Source organism: Cherax quadricarinatus, chromosome 10 (genome assembly GCF_038502225.1).
Source record: "Cherax quadricarinatus isolate ZL_2023a chromosome 10, ASM3850222v1, whole genome shotgun sequence".
In the NCBI taxonomy this organism is placed as follows: domain Eukaryota; kingdom Metazoa; phylum Arthropoda; class Malacostraca; order Decapoda; family Parastacidae; genus Cherax; species Cherax quadricarinatus.
Genome location: NC_091301.1, coordinates 28762755 through 28786903, shown reverse-complemented (window position 1 = coordinate 28786903; position 24149 = coordinate 28762755). Strand labels below are relative to the sequence as shown.

At 39.6% G+C, this 24149-nt stretch overlaps 1 protein-coding gene across 3 annotated transcripts in view; it reads left to right on the top strand.

Annotated features, from left to right (window-relative positions):
• LOC128687800 (uncharacterized protein KIAA0513) overlaps positions 1-24149 on the top strand; it is a 302660-nt gene that overhangs the window by 223887 nt on the left and 54624 nt on the right. For all 3 annotated transcript variants that reach the window (XR_011391818.1, XM_070083742.1, XM_070083741.1), the window contains 3 exons: positions 14202-14368; positions 16265-16451; positions 21591-21819. Coding sequence is in view for 2 of the 3 variants with exons in the window: in XM_070083742.1 (XP_069939843.1) it covers positions 14202-14368; positions 16265-16451; positions 21591-21819 (583 nt within the window). In the remaining variant the exon portion in view is untranslated. The remainder of the gene's footprint in view (positions 1-14201; positions 14369-16264; positions 16452-21590; positions 21820-24149) is intronic.

Genomic DNA, 24149 nt, shown 5'->3' with positions numbered 1-24149 from the left:
TTCCTAGGGCGACTCCTACCCCACCTTTCCTTCCCTACAGATTTATACATTCTCGAAGTCATCATATTTTGGTCCATTTTCACTAAATGTCTAGACCACTTCAACAGCCCTCTGGATAATACTTTTAGTAACCTGCAATTCTTCATAAACTGCATGATACTTAATCTCTGCATAATATTTACCCTCACTAATTGCCCTCAGACATGACATCACAACCCATGCTTCACACCTATAAAATGTTGATACCATTATATTTTCATACATTTCCCCTTTTTACCTACATGGATAATGTTCTTTGTCTCCATAGGTGCCTCAGTGCACCACCCACTTTTTTCCCCCCCTCATTAATTCTGTGGTTCACCTTGTCTTTCATATACCCATCTGCGAACAAGTACACTCCCAAATATCTGAACACATTTACTTCCTTCCAATCTAATACAAAGATTTTTTCTTCCTGAAGTTTACTGACTACACTTGGTTAGAGTGCAACCCCATCAGTGATGCCATTATCTTACTTTGATCTGAACACAACAGCATATTTGTTTTATCTTCCACCATTAACACTGGAGATCTGGAGTTTATCTGGAGAGAGTTCCGGGGGTCAACGCCCCCGCGGCCCGGTCTGTGACCAGGCCTCCTTAGGTCAGTGTCCCAGGATGCGACCCACACCAGTCGACTAACACCCAGGTACCCATTTTACTGATGGGGAACATAGACAACAGGTGGAAAGAAACACGTCCAATGTTTCTACTCTGGCTGGGAATCGAACCCAGGCCCTCACCGTGTGAAGCGAGAGCGTTAACCACCAGGCCACCAGAGCCCCCTATTATTATTATGAGTGAGAACTTGTTCTCACTAGCTAATTATTCTCAGTTACCATAATAACTACCTTCCACTGTTTATAACTTCAATATAGTACATTAGAGGAAAAATAAAAAAAGTAATTAAATACTTAAAAAGTATGCTTTTTCTGATGACACTGTGCTCTTGGGAGATTCTGAAGAGAAGTTGCAGAGGTTGGTGGATGAATTTGGTAGGGTATGCAAAAGAAGAAAATTAAAAGTGAATATAGGAAAGAGTAAGGTTATGAGGATAACAAAAAGATTAGGTGATGAAAGATTGGATATCAGATTGGAGGGAGAGAGTATGGAGGAGGTGAATGTATTCAGATATTTGGGAGTGAATGCGTCAGCAGATGGGTCTACGAATGATGAGGTGAATCATAGAATTGATGAGGGGAAAAGGGTGAGTGGTGCACTTGAGAGTCTGTGGGGACAAAGAACTTTGTCCTTGGAAGCAAAGAACATAAGAACATAAGAAAGAAGGAACACTGCAACAGGTCTACTGACCCATGAGGAGCAGGTCCATGTGTCCCCACCCGGGTTAGCCCAATGACCCACCCAGTCTGGCCACCTCCACTCAAGGAAGGAGCACGGCACCAGACCCAGCAGCCGGATCCAACTCACACCCACCCACACCCAGGGGAATGTATGAGAGTATAGTTTTACCAATGCTCTTATATGGGTGTGAAGCATGGGTGATGACTGTTGCAGTGAGGAGAAGGCTTGAGGCAGTGGAGATGGCATGTCTGAGGGCAATGTGTGGTGTGAATATAATTCGTAGTTTGGAAGTTAGGAGGAGGTGTGGGATTGCCACAACTGTTGTCAAGAGGGCTGAGGAAGGGTTGTTGAGGTGGTTCAGACATGTAGAGAGAATGGAACAAAACAGAATGACTTCAAGAGTGTATAAATCTGTAATGAAGGGAAGGCGGGGTAAGGGTCGACCTAGGAAAGGTTGGAGGGAGGGAGTAAAGGAGGTTTTGTGTGCGAGGGGCTTGGACTTCCAGCAAGCATGCGTGAACGTATTTGATAGGAGTGAATGGAGACAAATGGTTTTTAAAGGAGGGGTCTGGGATATTGACAATTTGGAGGGACTTCTAAACTGTCGTATCTGAGCGCCTCTGCAAAGTCAGTGATTATGTATGAGTGAGGTGAAAGTGTTGAATGATGATGAAAGTATTTTCTTTTTGGGAATTTTCTTTCTTTTTGGGTCACCCTGCCTTGGTGGGAGATGGAACTCATGGAGAATGTAAATAAGCCAGGTGGGGCCCAATGACCGTATTAGAAAGTCAGGTGGGGGAACCATGTAGCGAGTTTTGGTCATAATTTGAAATGTCCGTATTAGCGGAATGCTGTAAGGCGAAATGCCGTAGAGCGGGGCCCTACTGTATCATAGTTTTACACGCTTATGTAATAATAATGATAATGTTTTATTTCTTTGAGCCATGCAAATAATGTAGATACACAGGTAGAGATACCTTATATAACAAGGGGCTTTCTATAAAGTAGTTTATAAATGTCATTTACCCTGATTATACACTGTACAGTATGCCATTTTATAGAAATAGAGTTGTTTGTGTTTGTTTGCAAAATAGTAGGCACAAAAGAAAGCCACGAATTATGCAATGCATTTTGGGCAACTAATGATAGACTTAGCCTTTTATGGTCACATACAAAAGAATCACATATTGAAACTGGTTCAGTGATCTTCAATTTTTTGGTATGATAGAATAAAAATTGTGAAAATAATGTAAGCTATCTGAATTACAATACAAATCTAATGGAACATTACGTATATGTTAAAATTGTATATAGGGGTTGAAGGAAAGCTGGAAGAAGAACAGGGACATAATTGGATGAGGACAGGTCATGAGATACTTTTTAACCTTTAAACTGTCCGAACGTAGATCTACGTTTTCTTCAACATTTGAAAGTATGTAAAAAAATGTAGACATTCTTTTTTTTTTTTTTTTTTACATTTGAAAACATGTAAAAAACTTAGATCTACATTTTTTTTTGTTATATTTGAAAATACATATGTAAAAAAACGTAGATCTACTTTTGGAGCACTACGCATGTAAACGTAGATCTGTTTGGACAGTTTAAGGGTTAACAGTAGCTCTGAAGAGATTGGCAGATAGGGGACCATTAGAAACTTCAGGCACAAAGGTCCAGATTTTAGGGCCATTAATGTGCATTGAGTTTTTACACAGGTTGACTTGACTGGGGTATAATAAAGAAGTTTTTGTGTCTTGTGTTATGCCTATTAGTTCTGTTGCAGCTATCAAGGAAGAGTTTCAGAGGAGGCTTATATTGGAACTAATTGTTCTATATATATAGTATATAGTATATATATATATACAAGTCTCCCTCAACATTCGCGAGGGTTAGGGGATCAAGATCCTCGCAAATGTTGAAAAACCGTGAATGTTTGGTGTCCCAATATATTGTAGGGAAATATATTACAATACTGCTTCCTTAACTTGTTGAACCATGAATAATCATAAAATACATGAAAACGTCGTAAATTGTACTAAATATATACATGTTATGCTTTAATAACGTATGTTATTTAATAACATGTATGTTAATAACATGTATATTATTAAATACCACAGACTCCACCACTGCGAGTCCCAACTACCCTCCCTCTGACCCCAGCAACTGGCAGCCAGCCCTCCCACCACTCAGTGTGGTGAGTGTTTTGTTTGTTCGTTATTTGCTATTAAACTACAGAATAAATAATGTAAACCCAGGCCTGGTCACAGACCGGGCCGCGGGGGCGTTGACCCCCGAAACTCTCTCCAGGTAAACTCCAGGTAATGACTGCATATTGGAATGGCTATTAGGAAAGGTATTAGACGGTGACATCATGTGTTTACTCTTGAACACAGCAAAGAATCGAACATTTCTGCTATTGCTAATAATAGCAATAGTAATAATAATAATAATAATAATAATAATAATAATAATAATAATAACAATAATAATAATAAATACGATATAATTGAAGAAGGAAATTGTACAAAAATACGAGGGAGTGGTTGACACATCGTCAGTGTGACTTTGTTTATGCTGGAGTGAACATTAGTCTCCCTGCTCTTCCAAACATTTCACAATAATTCAGCGGTTGAGGCAGTGGTATTTAATAACATATATGTTATAAATAATAATAGTACATGTTATTATTAATAACATGTATTATTATTAACCCTTTCAGGGTCCGTCCCGTAGATCTACGGCTGGTCGGTGAGTGTCCAAACCGTAGATCTACGCCAAAATTCTAGCGCCGTCAAATTTAGCGCGAAAGCGCTCATAGGCCTACATATGAGAGAATGGGTCTGCGCGGTGGGTGTGCGCCGTAAACAAAAAATCTAGGCGCCTGCATAGCATTGTGGGAACGCCGGCTCAGTCACCCTTGTTCACCATGTCTCGTCGCAAGTCAGCTCTGACTCCCCGGAAAATTGGGACTCTCCTCTTCCTGTCTGATAGTTCTGACACTGATGGAAGTGGAAATGAAGACGAATTCTACGGCTTTGATGAGTTAGTGACCGAAAATAATGACCAGGATATCGATAATAGTGCAGAAAACCCCGACGATCCTCGACCTTCTACCTCTGGTGTGGGCACTCGTGACTCACGGTCGGTTGTTCCTAAACGTAAGAGAAAACTAATATTTTCCCGTGGCCTGGCCTCTGACTTCAGTAATGACGATGATTCTGACGTGGATTGTGATTTTATTGCGCTCGACGATCATTCGAGTAGTGATAGTGAGGAAACATATTCACCAGTGAAGCGTCGGTATGTGCGCCGCCGCATGCGCTCGGGTAGTGTACCCTATGCTATGCCCAGGGGACGGAGTACATCCCGTAGTACATCCCGGAGTACATCCCGTGGCCCTACACCCGTTTTAGGTAGTGATAGTGAGGATGATGTGGCTACACTTGGCATGGATGGGCCACAGACATCAGTGGATGGTGTTAGTGGGGCTGGTGGTGGTAGTGGCACCGCCATGCGTGACTCGCTGTGCCACGCAGGAACCCACGCTGCTGACTCGTCAGTTCAAGGACAAAGCGGAGCGTCACCCACCAGCCCGCCACAACCACCCGTACAACCAGCCTATGATGTCCAGTATCCACCAGCAAACCGTATCTGGGATTGGCAGCAAAATCCCAATTTTGTTCCCAGCCCTCACCACTTTGATGACTCGCAAAGTGGAATTCTACCTACCTGTCCCCTTGGAACCACGGCCAATGAACTGGAATTCTTTGAATTATTCTTTGACCAGCCATTGATGGAAACTATTGTCAGGGAAAGTAATAAGTATTTTCAGTACACCATGGCAAATACGATCTTATCACCACAGTCAAGACTACACAGGTGGAAAGAGACGACTGTTGCAGAAATGTATTTGCTTTTTGCAACAATAATGCTTATGCCTCACGTCTATAAGCATAATATAAAAGCATACTGGTCCACAGATCGGCTAATTTGTACCCCATCCTTCAGTGAAATAATACCAGTGAACAGGTTTATCTTACTCTTACGTATGTTGCACTTCTCTGACAAAACCAGGCCTGACAGAAGTGACAGGTTATACAAGATTAGAAATGTTTTCATGTATCTCAAACAAAAGTTCAGGATATACTTTTATCCATTCAAGAATCTTGTAATTGACGAGTCTTTGATTTTGTTCAAAGGTAGACTGTCATTCAAGCAGTATATACCGAGCAAGAGGAACCGCTTTGGTATAAAATTGTTTGTACTCTGTGATTGTGACAGTGGCCTGGTGTTGGATATTGTTGTATACACGGGTAGTAAAACATTGAAAGATACCAAGATGTTATTGGGTATATCAGGTGACGTAGTGAGAAACATGATGGCACCTTATCTTGGTAAGGGCCATACATTATATACCGATAACTGGTACACAAGCCCATTACTCAGTGATTTCATGCGAGTGAACAAGACAGATGTGTGTGGCACAGTGCGTTCTAATCGTAAACATATGCCCAGGCTCAACGCAGGTGTTCGTGGTGATGACGTGCAGGTGTTTACTGCCAATGACATCATGGCATTACGGTGGCATGACAAACGAGATGTCACATTGTTGACAACCATTCACCGTAATGAAATGCAAGACAGTGGCAAAGTTGATCGAGTGACTAATGAACGTATTCGAAAACCAGTGACAGTGATTGATTATACACAAAACATGCGCTTGGTTGACAAGTGTGACATGCAGATTGGTTTTGTTGACTGTGTTCGTAAGAGTTACAAGTGGTACATGAAACTTTTCTTCCATCTCATGGACATTTCAATGCTGAATGCATATAATATGTACCAAATAAAGACTGGTAACAGACCACCGTATGGTGAATTTTGTTTGTCTGTTGTCAGACAACTCATAATGAAGTACCAGGTAACAACACCTGCAATACAACATGGTCCTCGAATTCATCACAATATACCCAAGTGTTTGAGAAGAGAAGGTGATCATTTCATAATACAGCTTCCTTCAACTCAAAAGAAATTTGCTCAGAAGAGATGCATTGTCTGTGCACAAACAAAACGACGGCAACAAAGACGCAAAGACACTCGGTTTATGTGTGAGGAATGTAAGGTGCCTCTGTGCATGGTGCCTTGTTTCAAGGAGTTCCACAAGCTCCAGCAGTTCTAAAACCATGTCCAGTGATTGTAAATATGTAAATATATGATAGAACATTAGTATTATACAATATTTGTGCATGTTTATTGTAATAAACAACAGTGGTAAACAATAATATGATAATAACTTTAGTGCGGTTATTGTGTTCAATACAGTGAGTTTATATATATAAATTATATACAGTATTGGTCTCTCAGGCCCCAAATGTTAGTAGGAATAGAAAAAAATTGGAAAAGAAAAGAAAAAACAACTAAAACAACAAAATAATATAATACGCGTATGTGGAATTCGTCGATGTTGCCGCCACCACATCATTTTCTACAAACTTCTTGGCACTGTATCTCGGTAAGTACTGATCAGATTCTAATTTTTTTTGTTTTATTACCTTCACAAAAATATGCTCTTTAATTCTGTAAGAAAAAATAATTTTTTTTTTTTCAAAATTTCTTGGACACTGGTGCGTGACTTCAGATTTTGGCCTTGGACCCTGAAAGGGTTAACATGTATGTATTTAATAACATATATGTTATAAATAATAATAGTACATATTATTAATAACATGTATGTTATTAAATATCATTGCCTCAATCACTGCCTCTACCACTCCAGTCACACTCAATCTACAAGCACCAAACACAATGAATTATTGTGAAATGTTTGGAAGAGCAGGGAGACTAATGTTCACTCCAGCATAAACAAAGTCACACTGACGATGTGTCAACCACTCCATCCCTGAACCCCTTCATAAATGTTACTTTGCTCACACTCCAACAGCACGTCAAGTATTAAAAACCATTCGTCTCCATTCACTCCTATCAAACACGCTCACGCACGCCTGCTGGAAGTCCAAGCCCCTCGCACACAAAACCTCCTTTACCCCCTCCCTCCAACCTTTCCTAGGCCGACCCTTACCCCGCCTTCCTTCCACTACAGACTTATACACTCTTGAAGTCATTCTGTTTGGCTCCATTCTCTCTACATGTCCGAACCACCTCAACAACCCTTCCTCAGCCCTCTGGACAACAGTTTTGGTTTGGGGTTTACCAAAACCCTTCCTCAGCCCTCTGGACAACAGTTTTGATTTGGGGTTTACCAAAACTGTTGTCCAGAGGGCTGAGGAAGGGTTGTTGAGGTGGTTCGGACATGTAGAGAGAATGGAGCGAAACAGAATGACTTCAAGAGTGTATCAGTCTGTAGTGGAAGGAAGGCGGGGTAGGGGTCGGCCTAGGAAAGGTTGGAGGGAGGGGGTAAAGGAGGTTTTGTGTGCGAGGGGCTTGGACTTCCAGCAGGCGTGCGTCAGCGTGTTTGATAGGAGTGAATGGAGACGAATGGTTTTTAATACTCGACGTGCTGTTGGAGTGTGAGCAAAGTAACATTTATGAAGGGGTTCAGGGAAACCGGCAGGCCGGACTTGAGTCCTGGAGATGGGAAGTACAGTGCCTGCACTCTGAAGGAGGGGTGTTAATGTTGCAGTTAAAAAACTGTAGTGTAAAGCACCCTTCTGGCAAGACAGTGATGGAGTAAATGATGGTGAAAGTTTTTCTTTTTCGGGCCACCCTGCCTTGGTGGGAATCGGCCAGTGTGATAATAAAAAAAAATAATAATAATTATTATTATTATTATTATTATTATTATTATTATTATTATTATTATTATTATTATTATTATTATTATTACTATTGTTATTATTAGCTGTAGCAGAAATGTTTAATTCTTTGCAGTGTTCAAGAGTAAACACATGATGTCACCGTCTAATACCTTTCCTAATAGCCATTCCAATATGCAGTCATGAATGGGTTTACTTTATTTATACTGTAGTTTAATAGCAAATAATGAACAAACAAAACACTCACCACACTGAGTGGTGGGAGGGCTGGCTGCCAGTTGCGGGGGGAGGGAGGGTAGTAGGGACTCGCAGGTGGCGGGAAACTTGCAGCGAGGAGACGGTTGGAGGCAGTGGAGATGTCCTGTCTAAGGGCAATGTGTGGTGTAAATATTATGCAGAAAATTCGGAGTGTGGAAATTAGGAAAAGGTGTGGAGTTAATAAAAGTATTAGTCAGAGGGCAGAAGAGGGGTTGTTGAGGTGGTTTGGTCATTTAGAGAGAATGGATCAAAGTAGAATGACATGGAAAGCATATAAATCTATAGGGAAAGGAAGGCGGGGTAAGGGTCGTCCTCAAAAGGGTTGGAGAGAGGGGGTAAAGGAGGTTTTGTGGGCGAGGGGCTTGGACTTCCAGCAAGCGTGTGTGAGCGTGTTAGATAGGAGTGAATGGAGACGAATGGTACTTGGGACCTAACGATCTGTTGGAGTGTGAGCAGGGTAATATTTAGTGAAGGGATTCAGGGAAACCGGTTATTTTCATGTAGTCGGACTTGAGTCCTGGAAATGGGAGGTACAATGCCTGCACTTTAAAGGAGGGGTTTGGGATATTGGCAGTTTGGAGGGATATGTTGTGTATCTTTATACGTATATGCTTCTAAACTGTTGTATTCTGAGCACCTCTGCAAAAACAGTGATAATGTGTGAGTGTGGTGAAAGTGTTGAATGATAATGAAAGTATTTTCTTTTTGGGGATTTTCTGTCTTTTTTGGGTCACCCTGCCTCGGTGGGAGACGGCCGACTTGTTGAAAAAAAAAAATATAGTAAACACAGTAGCATGAGTGCATACTGTGTATATTAAGCAAGTTTAAAATTTTGACTAGTGGGGGAGTGTGTTGTCTGGCATTGGATTGGGTAATTGTTTGTACTGCAGCTTTTTGTTGAGTTTTTAGTTTTAGGTGATTTGACATAGATCCCCAGGAACAATTACCATAGGTGAGGTAACAATAAGTAGTTTGTTGAACGCTACACAGAAAGTAGTGTTTCATATTTCAGAATATAGTATTTTGTGTTTGGCTTTGATGAACCACTAGGAATCATACCACCAGCATTATAAGTCCAGTGGAGGAAAAGATAAACTCTTTAATTGAGAAATTCAGAGTACCTCAGGAATGAGACAGTGATCTTCCTCGTCTGTTCAACTCGGCAGTGACTGAAAAGCTCCAGGATGCAAGTACAAAGGTTCTCTTATTACAAACCCTGAGTTAAACCCTACATTCTTAGGTAGGGCTGTTGGCATACCCACTCAAACTCCTTTTGTGGCTGAGCCACCATTTTTAAACTTTATATCATGAAGAATCTGACCATTTCTTGAGACTTGTCAACTTAGGAAATAAATTTTAATAGCAGTATATTAAAAATGCAATATATCATCATGCAAAATGTTAGATTCTACTGACCAGCATTTGCCTGCCCATGGGTCAGGCAAATGCTGGTCTGAATTTCATATATTGTATGCCAGCACCAGGGACCATTGAGTGCTGATTTCACTGTGTGAGGAGGTTTCAGAAATGCCATCTTTGTGGTAGTTTTTTACCAGGTTGGTTTGAATTCAAATACCAAAATATTGTAATAATGACATATTTGAACACCTACAATGTGCACACTGCTTTGTCTTTCTGAAATATATGAATTATAAATTTCTGAACACAAACTGAGTAATGTCAATAGGCAAAATATTTTTCTTACCAGGAGGAGGTTGAATGCCTTTTACTGTGATTCATACTTGGGGTGTTGAGTGAAGACCTAAAGAAGTTCTTAAAATTATTTTATGAACCAAATATGCTGCCCAGTTTCAGTGCCCCAACTTGTAATAAATAATTAACCGTTAAACTGTCCACATATAGATATACGTTCACGTGTGGTAGGCACCAAACGTAGATCAACGTTTTATTTTTCATTCCTTCAAATTTGGTGCGATAGGCCTGAGTCGCCTAGACATGAAAGTATGGGTCTGTGCACTCAGTGTGTGTGCTATGAAAAAAATTGGGGACCACTTAGTACCTTGTGGGAGCACCAGTTCAACTGAGCGCCAACTAGAGCAAATAGCGTGGCAAACACCAGTGATTCACTGATGTCATGTCATATTAACACTCACATTTTAAGAGGAAAGTAAAAATAGGTTAGATAAATGCATGAGTGGGTGTGGGTGGGTGTACGTTGAACCTGACTAGCTTGTGCTACTGGGTCAGATGTCGTGCTCCTTCTTTCAGTGGATGTGACCTGACTAGGTGGGTCATTGGTCTAAGCTGGGGGGGGTGACATGGACGTGCTTTGCATGGGCCAGTAGACCTACTGCAGTGTTCCTTCTTTCTTATGTTCTTATGTATTCGGCTGGCTGGCTTTGGCTGTCACTGTCTGTGTCTGTCTATATCTCTGTCTATCTGTATCTCTATCTATCTGTCTATATCTTTGTCTATCTGTATATCTCTGTCTACCTGCCTATATCTTTGTCTATCTGTATATCTCTGTCTATGTCTCTGTCTATATCACTGTCTATTTGTATCTCTGTCTATATCTCTGTCTCTCACATGTACTCATAAATACAGTTATTATACATAATGTAAATTACCTAGGATAACCCAAAAATTCCAGGCCAAGTGCTATACATTGTTTGTAGATATAAGACATAAATAAACATAATGCAGATAATAGCAGTGTCACTTGCTCAGCAATCAGGGAGTGGCCCATACACCACAAACTAACAGGTTTACTAGCTGCTTCCAGAGACAGAGACAAGCAGAAGGAAAGACAGATACACACAGGCAGACAGAAAGACAGATAAGCAGAACTAGACAGACAGATAAGCAGAGCTAGACAGACAGATAAGCAGAGCTAGACAGACAGATAGATGTACATATAGATAGATGTACAGATAGACAGACTGACAGACAGACATACAGAGACATGTTTGTGTGCAAGAGTAAAAACATATAAAGGCAAGGTTCCCCCTCCAGCAGCACACATTCATCAAATGTCACTTGCTATCTGATGCCTGTCATAACACTATTATTCAAGAAGTTCATATTATACTCCAGGCACACACAGAAGACAGAAAGACAGATAAGCTGATCTGGACAGACAGATAAGCAGAGCTAGACAGACAGACAGATAGATGTACAGATAGACAGATGTGCAGACAGATAGTCAGGTAGACAGATAGACTGACAGACAGACATACAAAGACATGTTTGTGTGCAAGAGTAAAAACATATAAAGGCAAGGTTCCCTCCAGCAGGGCACATTCATCAAATGTCACTTATCTGACCCTTGTCATAACACCATTCAAGGAGTTTCTTACTCCAGCATGTCTAAAACATTGCTGGGACCTATAAATACTTTGTATATATTTTTAGACAATAGTAAATGACCAGGGCTGGTGAAAATGTTCTCCTGTAAGTGTGATTGTTACAATTTGAGTACTATTTCAGTACATAATATTAGTGTCAGAACAAAGATTGGCTATGAAATCACAAGAACTATTATAAATTCTAATTATCAGAACATAAAAATTATATAAATTAAAATAAAAATGAAAAAAAAAGGTAAATCAGCAACACTTGCAAGTGGCAGGACTGGATGTTGCCATCAGCTGAGCATCCAGAGCCAACTTCCTAAAAAATTTTTTTTTTTTGGTCTTATACCACACAGAAAATAGCCCTCTATAATTTATAAAAAAAATAAAACTTTTATTTTTTCAAAATATTTGGAGCACCATGCAGGTGAATGTAGATCTACATTTGGACAGTTTAAGGGTTAATTGTGTATGAGGAAGACCTGGATTTCATCAAACCATCCTTAGAATGTCATCCCTCTGGTTATTGACTGGGTCATAGTGACTGACACTGTAAAGCAGGTGACTGGCTTGGAATAAATAAAGTAGCATGTAAACTCCTTGCTCTGGTAGGTTAATCAGCCACTTGGGTAAATTGAGTGGTAAGAGGTGAATGGTTATTTTATTGTAACAATAAGCCTGACCCTTTGAGAATGCTCAAGTAACCGATTCTTAGGTGTGGTTATCAAAGATATGCAAAAGCTCCTCTAAAGTTAGGGAGGATCAGCAATGATAGGAAGGCATGTAGAGGACTCAGCTGAATTTTTATTGCATAAGCTTGGATTTCCTCTGGTTTATGTGAAAGATAAGTTGAAATGGATATCACTTTTCTAAATCTAAACAGATATCTTTAATGTGACTGAACCTCTGTAGAAGGTGTCTCTGTCTGGAATAATTGTGGAATTTTAGAATTCCTGGGTACTTGGACAGTAAAATGAACATGATCTATTACCAAGACAGTATCTAGCACTTCAGCTAGCTAACCCTTTATTGACATAAATAAAACTGATGTTTTACACCCTTTACCTGATGAGTGCTACATAGTGGGGAGACCTCAACCAGGACAAAGACTTTCACCTTTTTAACATGTAGCCTTGAATCACTAAAAACCCCTGGCAATACCCCCATTGTATATTCTTCAATCAGGCTTCATACAGCTGGAGCACCAAGGGGAAGCAAGGAATGTCTGAAACCTCCCCAAAATTCTGCAGTCACCTCCAAGCTCCTACATAAAACTTCTGGAGCTGCCCCTGCATACCATCCTCAGTTTTTATTACTTTTTTGTATGTCATTGCTTTGTATTGTTAACCCCTTTGTATTACTATTGCTAGTTTGTGTTTAATACAAAATTGTCACTTAATAGTTATTATCCTGCTGTTATTTACTAATTAATAATAGACACATTGTATTTAGCTCATAATCAAAGTAGTGTAACATTTATTCCACATGTAAACAAAGACCAGCTCTTGCTTTGCTGCTGTTTGTTTGTGTTTCTTTTATGTTTTTTTACTCTTTTTGCCCATTTGGAGTTTTCCTGTGATGGATTTATAGTATGTGTTTATTTTGTTTTATGTACACTGTTTTCATACATTTATATTAAGGCACTCACATTATTCAATACAGTAATATACTGTATGGGAAGAAATAGATGGTGTAGTACTGTACAGATACTTACCTATTAGAGAATGTGAGAAACAGTGTCCACAGACTGAATGGGTCCTGATGTAAGGCTCACCAATATGACAAACAATAATGAGAAAAGGGAATGGGGCTACCTCAGCAAAAGGTATTAGAAAAGTCCATTTTATAACTAATATGGGAGTACATAATATATCCTAGGTGCACCATTGATTTTTATTAAGGGTAGAAATCCTTCTGTCTTAAGATGTGATTTTTTTTTTTAACTTTTTACAGGGTGGACTGGAAAGTCAGCACAAGGCTTCAGTCATATGACAGAAGCCTCCACTGAGTAGGTCTTCACTTGACTAAGATCCACATCAGGATAAAGTTGCATAATTCTTCTGATAAATATATACGTAACATCTGTGTATAAGGGAGAGTTGTTATTACTAGTGGTTCATCCAAATTGGAACAAATAAATGTGTATTTTGTAATCTCCTGAATACTTGCTATTTAGAATACGTACCTGTAATTCATTGTTCTGTTAGTTTCCTTTTCATATACGTACTTGTAATTATAGAATTGTAAATATGAAGGGAAAGAATATTATTTTTATAATAGATTACTGTACAGTATATGTATTACTGATACCTTTATACAGTTCTGTATGCTAGTTATATTTTTTGAATGTTTAGCATATTCATGATACGTAGTTTCATGAAAAGAAGCCTATTTTGTTTAAAAAGTGAAGATGCATTTTTAGTTGATTGTTTGTTTAACATTTAAATTTTTCCTGTTATTGTTATCCAAAGAAAATGGTGCACTGTACTTGATCTCTTGACATTTTCTTCTTACACTAGGATCACAGACATCATTGCAGTCATGGGCTTCTAGTCTCTCGTATGACAGCCAAGCAGAAGATTTCAATGAGCCCAAGGAGTTTATGCGAAAGTTTGTGGAGGAAGTATTTAAAACCCCTCACGTTATTGATGTGGACAGGAAAGCTCGCTTTGGTGAACTGGCTCAGGTGAGCACTTTGTATTAGGAAGTGATATACATGTACTTGTCTCTCTTATACTGAGGATTTAATGTTGTTAACCATTGATCTTTAACCCTTTCAGGGTCGACAGGCCCTCTCAGAGACTTGTTCTCAGGGTCACCCAAATTAAAAAAAAATAATAATTTTTTCATATGAAAAGATAGAGAAACTTTTCCCGATCATAATGACACCAAAAGTATGAAATTTGATGGAAAACTTACGGAATTATGCTCTCGTAAAGTTAGCGGTCTCGACGATGTTTACGCATCACCGATTTTGCCCACTTTGAGCCCTATTTTCGGCCAATTCCACTGTACTAGTCAACAAAAATCATAACTGTTTCACTAGAACTCCGTTTTTTCTATCGAATGAGTGCAAGAAACCACCTATTTACCGATTTCAACTATCCAATACAGTGGTCAGAATTTAGCAATTTTGCCAATTTCACACAAATTTCAAAAGATGCCAATTTCCAAATAGGGTCCAGAATAAGCAAGAAAGACATTCCTAGCACTAAAATGACATTTCCTCTGTTCACTAGTCACGTCCCAACGCCCCTCTTACATTCTTTTGCTTTCCACTTTGAATTTTTATTCTCACAAAAAATAGAAGATTTACTGTTATGCAGACTACTGCATTAGTGTAAAAAAAAATGGTATAAATAATATCGTAGATGAATGGTTCAAAGAACCGACACGTTGTTAAATTAGACACATGTGCAACTCTTGGGTATCTTTATTGAGGAAATGTTTTGCCACACAGTGGCTTCATCAGTCCATACAAAGGATAAACTTGAAGAACAGGAGGAGAATGAGGTAGTCAGTCCCTCAACCTTGAGTCGATGTGGTCAGTCCATCAATCTTGAATAGAGTACGGCATATGAGCGGAGAAGCAGCTTATAAACCGTATGGCAGGAGAGGTGCAGCAGTCGTAGGTGGTGTCACATTTGTCCAGTGTGGAAGTAGGTCGTGCCCAAGGGTTAGGCAAGCAAAGAAATCCCAAGTATTAAGATCCCAAGAAGTTGCAGTGTCTGACAGGATTGTAGATGAATGGTTCAAAGAACCGACACGCTTATATGCCGTACTCTGTTCAAGATTGATGGAGTGACCACATCGACTCAAGGTTGAGGGACTGATTACCTCATTCTCCTCCTGTTCTTCAAGTTTATCCTTTGTATGGACTGATGAAGCCACTATGTGGAGGAACGTTTCCTCAATAAAGATACCCAAGAGTTGCACATGTATCTAATTTAACAACATAAATAATATCAGCGCACTTGTGAAAGAATATTAGACTCGCCAGTTGACGTGTATTGGACGCTTAGCATGATTTGTTTACTTTTGAACTTTGGTAAAAATCGAACATTTCTGCTACTTTGAGCTCAATTTCAAGGTACTTTTCATTGTAAAATCAGTCAGAATTGTCTCTATTTCTGTAATATGTCTTCCATTCTATAGAATGAGACCAAGAAAACTAGAATACAACAATAAATACCATACGAAAATACAGTGCAAAGTCGCTGTTTTAATCCAAAAACACGGTCAAAGTTTTTTTTTTCTCATTACGCACTGTGTGCTGCAGGATTTTTTTTATACTGCGCACACTGACCACATAGACCCATTCTTTCATATGTAGGCCTACCAGCTTTCTCTCACTAGATTTGAGGGCGCTAGAATTTAGGCATACTAGTACGTCAAAAACCCTGGTGCGTAAGCCGTACTAGTACGGCCGAAACCCTGAAAGGGTTAACAATAGTGTGTATTTAGATAGTATAAATCGTATGTGGTATTAACTTTGATACATAACCTTCATTATAAAAGTGGTGTATGCCTTTAAGAAGATGAAGCCTGCTAAATAATTATGAATGGTTTATATTTGTTGCAGACTGAGCATGGTAGACTGTGGTTTGCACGCTGCATCAATGCCAAGCGATGCTGCAAGTGTGTATCGGAAGCCACTTTCTTCTCACTTATCCAACACTTCTCTGTCATGTTATTTGAGTGCAATGATGCTGAAGATTTTTCACCTGCCAAGAGTCTCATGAACATGTGCTTTACCTATTACCATGAAGGTTTGTATATGGTGTAGTCTCTAGCTTGTCTTTATTCACATTATAAATTACAATAAACTCTTGCAAGAAGTGAGAGAGTTTACTCTTCAAAAGATAGCCAAGTACAGTGGTCCCTTAAATTACGATAGGTTTGAGTTACGATAATTTTAAGTTGTGATTTACCCTTGTAGAAGAATTTAGTTTTGATTTGTGATGAAAAATTTGAGATATGTTGTGAATATGATGGTACGACTTTTGTGGGCCTCATCCTGGGGAACAAGATTAACCTAAGTTGGCCGAAATGCTCTGCATAGCCAGGGGCTTTCTGTATGCAGTAGTATGCCAATGATGTCAGCTATGTCCATAATATTTGCATCATGTACAGGTAGAAATAAAGATTATTATTATTTACTGTATTATTATTATGGTTGGCCTGTGGTGGGCCTCAGCTAGCCAGTGATGCGGTAGCTTGCCTCCTGGACAACGTCTGAACCAATGTAAGTGGGGGTCTGTGATTGTGGTTTAGCAGCCAATTAGCAGTAGGGTTGAATGTCTTTGGTAGCATCTCAGCCAACAGCAGAATTTGTACTACAGTTTATCATTTACTCTTTGGTTTGATGCATGTCTATGGTAGCATCTCAGCCAATAGTAGAATTTGTACTACAGTTTATTATTTACTCTTCGGTTTGATGTGCTATCTCTGGATTATTTACCCTTCATAACTATATTTGTGTTATAATTACACCATCTTTTGCATTACCTAGTCATCATGGCCCCTAAAGTGCACAGTAAGCAGGCTGTTTCTCTGAAGATCAAGAAAGAAATTAGTGCACTGGTGCATGAGTATAGCTTTCCATAAACAACCATCTCTATTATCAAGCAGATAGAGAAATAATAAAGAATATTAAAGTGGCTAACAAATCTAAGTTAGTGAAAAAAGGCTGAGAAATTATCATAGAGATGTTATTGTGGATAAGAGAGAGAGAGAAGCAGATGAAGTGCCTGCAAATTGTATCTGTGATCCTGTAGGTTATACGAAAAGTTGTTTATATATTTTGTGTTTTTACCAGCATCTGTATTTGGTTATACTTTTCAAATTGCACCATAATGAACATAGGTTTACGAAATTGTAAGAACACTCAAAACAGTGTGCTTAACCTCTGTTCTGTGATTTGTTTCCTATCGTGTTATTAAGATTTCATGAGTCATGACGGTGGCTTTAAGGGAACTTGAGTTTGATCACGCTACAGCTATGTTGGTGTGGGATTCATCTGTTGAAACCTTCATTAGTGGTTACAGTGGGTCCCATCATAACATTCCTGCAGTGTATAGAAATATGCCTAGCTGGATGAATTTTGTTAGGCTGGCATGGACCAGTGGGTAAGTACACTGGCCTGTGAGTTTTAGCACTCACCTGCCATGAGTTCAAGTTCCACCTATTCAGTGATTTATTAACATACACTCTGTAAAATTACTTGTTTTAGAAGTTTACTGCACATAGTATTGTAATGAGGTTTGCAGTGTGTTTACTTTTAACTTTTTTTTCTAAATATTTGGGAGATTCTGAAGAAAAGTTGTAAAAGGATAATTTATGAGTTTGGGAGAGTGTGTAAAGGTAGAAAGTTGAAAATGAACATAGATAAGAGTAAGGTGATGAGGGCATCAAACGATTTAGATAAAGAAAAATTGGATATCACATTGGAGGGAGGGAATATGGAAGAAGTGAATGTTTTCAGATACATATTTGGGAGTTGACTTGTCAGTGGATGGGTTTATGAAGGTTGAGGTTAACCATAAAACTGATGAAGGAAAAAAGGTGAGTGGTATGTTGAGGTATCTGTGGAGACAGAAAGCGTTATCCAGGGAGGCAGAAAGGAAATAAATGTGTGAGAGTATAGTGGTACCAACACTCTTATATGGGTGTGAAGCATGGGTTGTAAATACTGCAGTGAGGAGGCAGCTGGAGGCAGTGGAGATGTCGTGTCTAAGGGCAATGTGTGGTGTAAATATTATGCAGAGGATTCATAGTGTGGAACTTAGGAGAAGGTGTGGAGTTAGTAAAAGTATTATTCAAAGGGCTGAAGAGGGGTTGTTGAGGTGGTTTGGTCATTTAGAGAGAATGGAACAAAGTAGAATGAGTTGGAGTGTGGAGTGTGTATAAATCTGTAGGGGAAGGAAGGCAGGGTAGGGGTCATCCTCGAAAAGATTGGAGGGAGGGGGTAAAGGAGGTTTTGTGGGCGAGGGGTTGGACTTCCAGCAAGCATGCCTGAGCGTGTTAGATACGAGTGAATGGAGACAAATGGTTTTTTGACCTGATGAGCTGTTGGAGTGTGAGCAGGATAATATTTTGTGAAGGGATTCAGGGAAACTGATTAGCCAGACTTGAGTCCTGGAAATGGGAAGTACAATTCCTGCACTTTAAATTAGGGGTTTGGGATATTGGCAGTTTGGAGGGACATATAAACTGTCATGTCTGAGTGCCTCTGCAAAGACAGTGATTATGTGTGAGTGATGGTGAAAGTGTTGAATGATGATGAAAGTTTTTTCTTTCTTTTTGGGATTTGCTTTCTTTTTTGGGTCATCCTGCTTCGGTGGGAAATGGCCGACATGTTTAAAAAAAAATTGGCACATCATGCTAATTGTTCATGGTTGCCAAGTGTACCATAGGTCCACTGCCCATTCAAAGGGGATTTTGAAAACAAAGATATTGGTTATCTAGTTGTCACATACCAGGTGTTGCAAGCAGCAGACGTTTACTTTCTTTACTTTGCTTGAAATACATTTTTTAACTAGAGGCTTTTCCATATAAATTTTCATTGTGAATCAAAATAATGTTTGTCAGTCTGTGTATTACAGTATCATGGTGAAAAAAGTGGTTTTACTCAAAGATCTAATTTAGCTTACCAGTGTTTAAAATAAATTTATCTATGGATTACATACCTGGAGTTTACCTAGAGAGAGTTCCGGGGGTCAACGCCCCTGTGGCCTGGTCTGTGACCAGGCCTCATGGTGGATCAGGGCCTGATCAACCAGGCTGTTACTGTGGGCTGCACGCAATCCAACGTATGAACCACAGCCCAGCTGGTCAGGTACCGACTTTAGGTACTTGTCCAGTGCCTGCTTGAAGGCAGCCAGGGGTTTATTGGTAATCCCCCTTATGTATGCTGGGAGGCAGTTGAACAGTCTTGAGCCCCTGACACTTATTCTGTTGTCTCTTATCATGCTAGTGACACCCCTGCTTTTCATTGGGGGGATGTTGCATCATCTGCTGAGTCTTTTGCTTTCGTAGGGAGTGATTTTCATGTGCAAGTTTGGTACTAGCTCCTCTAGGATTTTCCAGGTTTATATAATTATGTATCTCTCCTGCCTGCATTCCAGGGAGTACAGGTTCAGGAACTTCAAGTGCTCCCAGTAATTGAGGTGTTTTATCTCAGTTATGCGTGCTGTGAAGGCTTTCTCTACATTTTCTAGGTCAGCAATTTCACCTGCCTTGAAAGGTGCTGTTAGTGTGCAGCAATATTCCAGCCTAGATAGAACAAGCGACCTGAAGAGTGCCATCACGGGCTTGGCATCCCTAGTTTTGAAGGTTCTCATTATCCATCCTGTCATTTTTCTAGCAGATGTGATTGATACAATGTTATGGTCCTTGAAGGTGAGATCCTCCGACATGATCACTCCCAGGTCTTTGACGTTAGTTTTTCGCTCTATTGTGTGGTTGGAATTTGTTTTATACTCTGATGAAGCTTTAATTTCCTCACGGTTATCATATCGGAGTAGGAGAGTTGCGCAGGAGTAACTCAGAGTAATTGAAATTTCTTATCGTTGAACTTCATATTGTGTTCTGCAGCCCACTGAAAGATTTGGTTGATGTTCGCCTGGAGCCTTGCAGTGTCTTCAACGGAAGACACTGTCATGCAGATTCGGGTGTCATCTGCAAAGGAAGACACGGCACTGTGGCTTATATCCCTGTCTATGTCTGATATGAGGATGAGGAACAAGATGGGGGTGAGTACTGTGCCTTGCAGAACAGAGCTTTTCACTGTAGCCACCTCAGACTTTACTCTGTTGACTACTACTCTATGTGTTCTGTTTGTGAGGAAATTATAGATCCATCTACCAACTTTTCCTGTTATTCCTTTAGCACGCATTTTGTGCGTTATTATGCCATGGTCACACTTGTCGAAGGCTTTTGCGAAGTCTGTGTATATTTCATCTGCATTCTTTTTGTCTTCTAGTTCATCTAGGACCTTGTCGTAGTGATCCAGTAGTTGGGACAGACAGGAGTGACCTGCTCTAAACCCATGCTGCCCTGGGTTGTGTAATTGATGGGTATCTAGATGGGTGGCGATCTTGCTTCTTAGGACCCTTTCAAAGTTTTTTATGATATGGGATGTTAGTGCTATCAGTCTGTAGTTCTTTGCTATTGCTTACTGCCCCCTTTGTGGAGTGGGGCTATGTCTGTTGCTTTTAGAAACTGTGGGACGACCCCAGTGTCCATGCTCCCTCTCCTTATACTATATATGCCTAAAATATTTAAATAAATGTATTATTTTTTAAGTATTCTAGGAATACGTGCCTTATTGGTTTCAGTGTTGTGTGTTTTCCTTCATCTTCTTGGGCTTCTTGCAAAAACTTGAGAATGGGTTACCAAACTAACCAAAAAACTTCACAGAATTGTATATCTTGATAAAATAAAGGTTTATATTATAATTAGGCAGGGTAGCTTTTTATTTGTTAATTGTAAAATTAGTTTTTTGAGGTAAGCAGTACTTTAGTGACTGCATATGAGTACACCAGATTTGTTTGTCAACAGTTTGTTGATGGGTATGCATTAGTACCATTGAGAATTTTCAGTAGTGTAATATTTTGTGAAGGGATTCAGGAAAATCGGTTAGCCGGACTTGAGTCCTGGAGGTGGGAAGTACAGTGCTTGCACTCTTAATGGAGGGGTGTGGATATTTGCTTTTTGGAGGGTCATCTGAACTGTTGTATCTGCATGACTCTAGCAAGACTGATAATGTGAAAGATGGTGAAAGTATTTCTTTTTATGGGTTGCCCTATCTCGATGGGAGATGACCAGTGTGTTACAAAAAAAAAAAAAAAAGGCAATCACAGTACAAAATAGAGAGCAAGTTATGGTAAATGTTTTCTTTGTTTCAGCTATGTCACCAGGAGGACAGAATAGGAGTAAGGAATTTCTATATACCTACCTCCGGCAGCAGCCAATCTGGAGATCTATACGCTTCTGGAATGCCGCCTTCTTTGATGCCCTCCAGTGTGAGCGTTCTCTTCGACCTGTGGTAACACGGGAAGAAGTGGAGAGTAACAGGGTACAAGCTGTTACTGATGAGCTCCATTATCAAGAGAATATCACTTTTGGTCAGCTTGGGTAAGTTCATTATTATAAATGGGTCTTATCATTACTGTTGTAAACACACATTACATTTGCTTGAGAAATGTAGATGTAGACAGGATATAGATGAAGATGTGCAGAGTTATTAATAGTATTATCCAGAGGACTGAGGAGGGGTTGTTGAGGTGGTTTGGTCATTTAGAAGGATGGAACAAAATATGATGACTTGGATGGAAGGCAGGGTAGGGATTGTCCTAGGAAAGGATGGAGGAAGGGGGTAAAGGAGGTTTCGTGTGCAAGGATCTTAAAACTGTGTGAGCATGTTAGATAAAGAGTGGAGACAAATGGTTTTTGGGACCTGATGATCTGTTGGAGTGTGAGCAAAGTAATATTTTGTGAAGAGATTCAGGGAAACTGGTTAGCTGGACTTATGTCATGGAGGTTGGAAGTACAGTGCCTACACTCTAAAGGAGGGGTGGGGATAATTGCTGTTATGAACGACACCTGAACTGTCATATCTGCATACGTCTGGCAAGGCTGTGATAGTCTGAATGATGGTGAAAGTGTTTCCTTTTCAGGTCACCCTGCCTTGGTAGGAAATGGCCAGTATGTTAAAAGAAAAAATAATTAAAGTTAACCTTTAATTTAAATACTATTTATAGATGTAAAAGAAGCGAATTCTCTTGTGTTTGGGCAAGGTAGAGGTAGAACCTTGAAAAATATTGAATCTTATAAAATGATGGTTCCCCTCGATATGCTGGACCCCCATATAACAGACATAAAATTATGGTCAAATTACTCTGGGTAGATTATACTTGTAACTTATTTATTTTCAGTGTTTATTGCAGTACATCAGTAAATTGTGTTTGACCCTTTGACCGTTTCGGTTGTATATATACGTCTTACGAGCCGTGTTTGACATACATATACTCATAAATTCTAGCGTCTTCAAATCAAGCAGGAGAAAGCTGGTAGGCCCACATGTGGGGCCCTACTGTATTATTATTACTAATATGGCATTTCAAGACATAAGAAACTCTTACTGATTTTAATGTGTACCTGCATGCCAGCACAGTGTGTAAGTTTATTTAGGTACAGGTATACATAAGTATAATTACCAGAGTATGTGTGAAGGGGGTGGGAGATTTTCAGTGGAGACAAGTAAATGGGATTAGTCAGGGGTTTCAAATAGAGTTAGAGCTAAACAAGGAGTAGCAATGATATTGAAGGATAAGCTATGGCAGGAAAGAGGAAGTATAAATGTATTATTTCAAGAATTAAGTGGAGTAAAATAAAGGTTGGATGTGAAAAGTGGGTTATATTAAGTGTATATGCACCTGGAGAAGAGAGACATGTAGAGGAGAGAGAGAGAGAGGTTTTGGGAATTGTTGAGTTGGTGTGTGGGGAGTTTTGAACAAAGTGTGAGATTACTTGTGGGTGGGGATTTCAGTGCTAAAGTGGGTAAAAATGTTGTGAAGGGAGTAGTAGGTATATTTGGGGTGCCAGGGGTAAATGAGAATGGAGAGACTTTAATTGAGCTATGTGTACAAAGAGGTTTGGTAATAAGTAATACTTATATTATGAAAAAGAGGATAAATAAATATACAAGGTATGATATAGCACATAATGAAAGTAGTTTGTTAGATTATATATTGGTGGATAAAAGGTTGACTGGTAGGCTTCGGGATGTACATGTTTATAAAGGGGCAACTGATATATTGGATCATTAGTTGTAGCTACAGTTAAAGCAAGAGGTAGATGGGACAAAAGGAAAATGGCATCAACAAGTAAGAGAGAGGTGAATGTGTATAAACTAAGGGAAGAAGAAGTTCGGGTGAGATATTAGCAACTATTGGCAGAAAGGTGGCCTAGTGCAAGTAAGAGTAGTAAGGGGGGGGGGTTGAAGAGGGTTTGAATAGTTTTAAAATTGCAGTATTAGAATGTGGGGCAGAAGTTTGTGGTTATAGGAGGGTGGGTGCAGGAGGAAAGAGGAGTGATTGGTGGAATGATGAAGTAAAGGGTGTAATAAAAGAGAAAAGGGTAGCTTATGAGAGGTTTTTATAAAGCATAAGTATTATAAGAAGAGCAGAGTATATGGAGAGTAAAAGAAAGGTGAAGAGAGTGGTGAGAGTGTAAAAGGAGAGCAGATGATAGAGTGGGAGAGGCACTGTCAAGGAATTTTAATGAAAATAAGAAAAAATTTTGGAGTGAGTTAAACAAGTTAAGAAAGCCTAGGGAACAAATGGATTTATCAGTTAAAAACAGAGTAGGGGAGTTAGTAGATGGGGAGATGGAGGTATTGGGTAGATGGTGGGAATATTTTGAGGAACTTTTAACCCGTAAACGGTCCAAGCATGCGTAGTGCT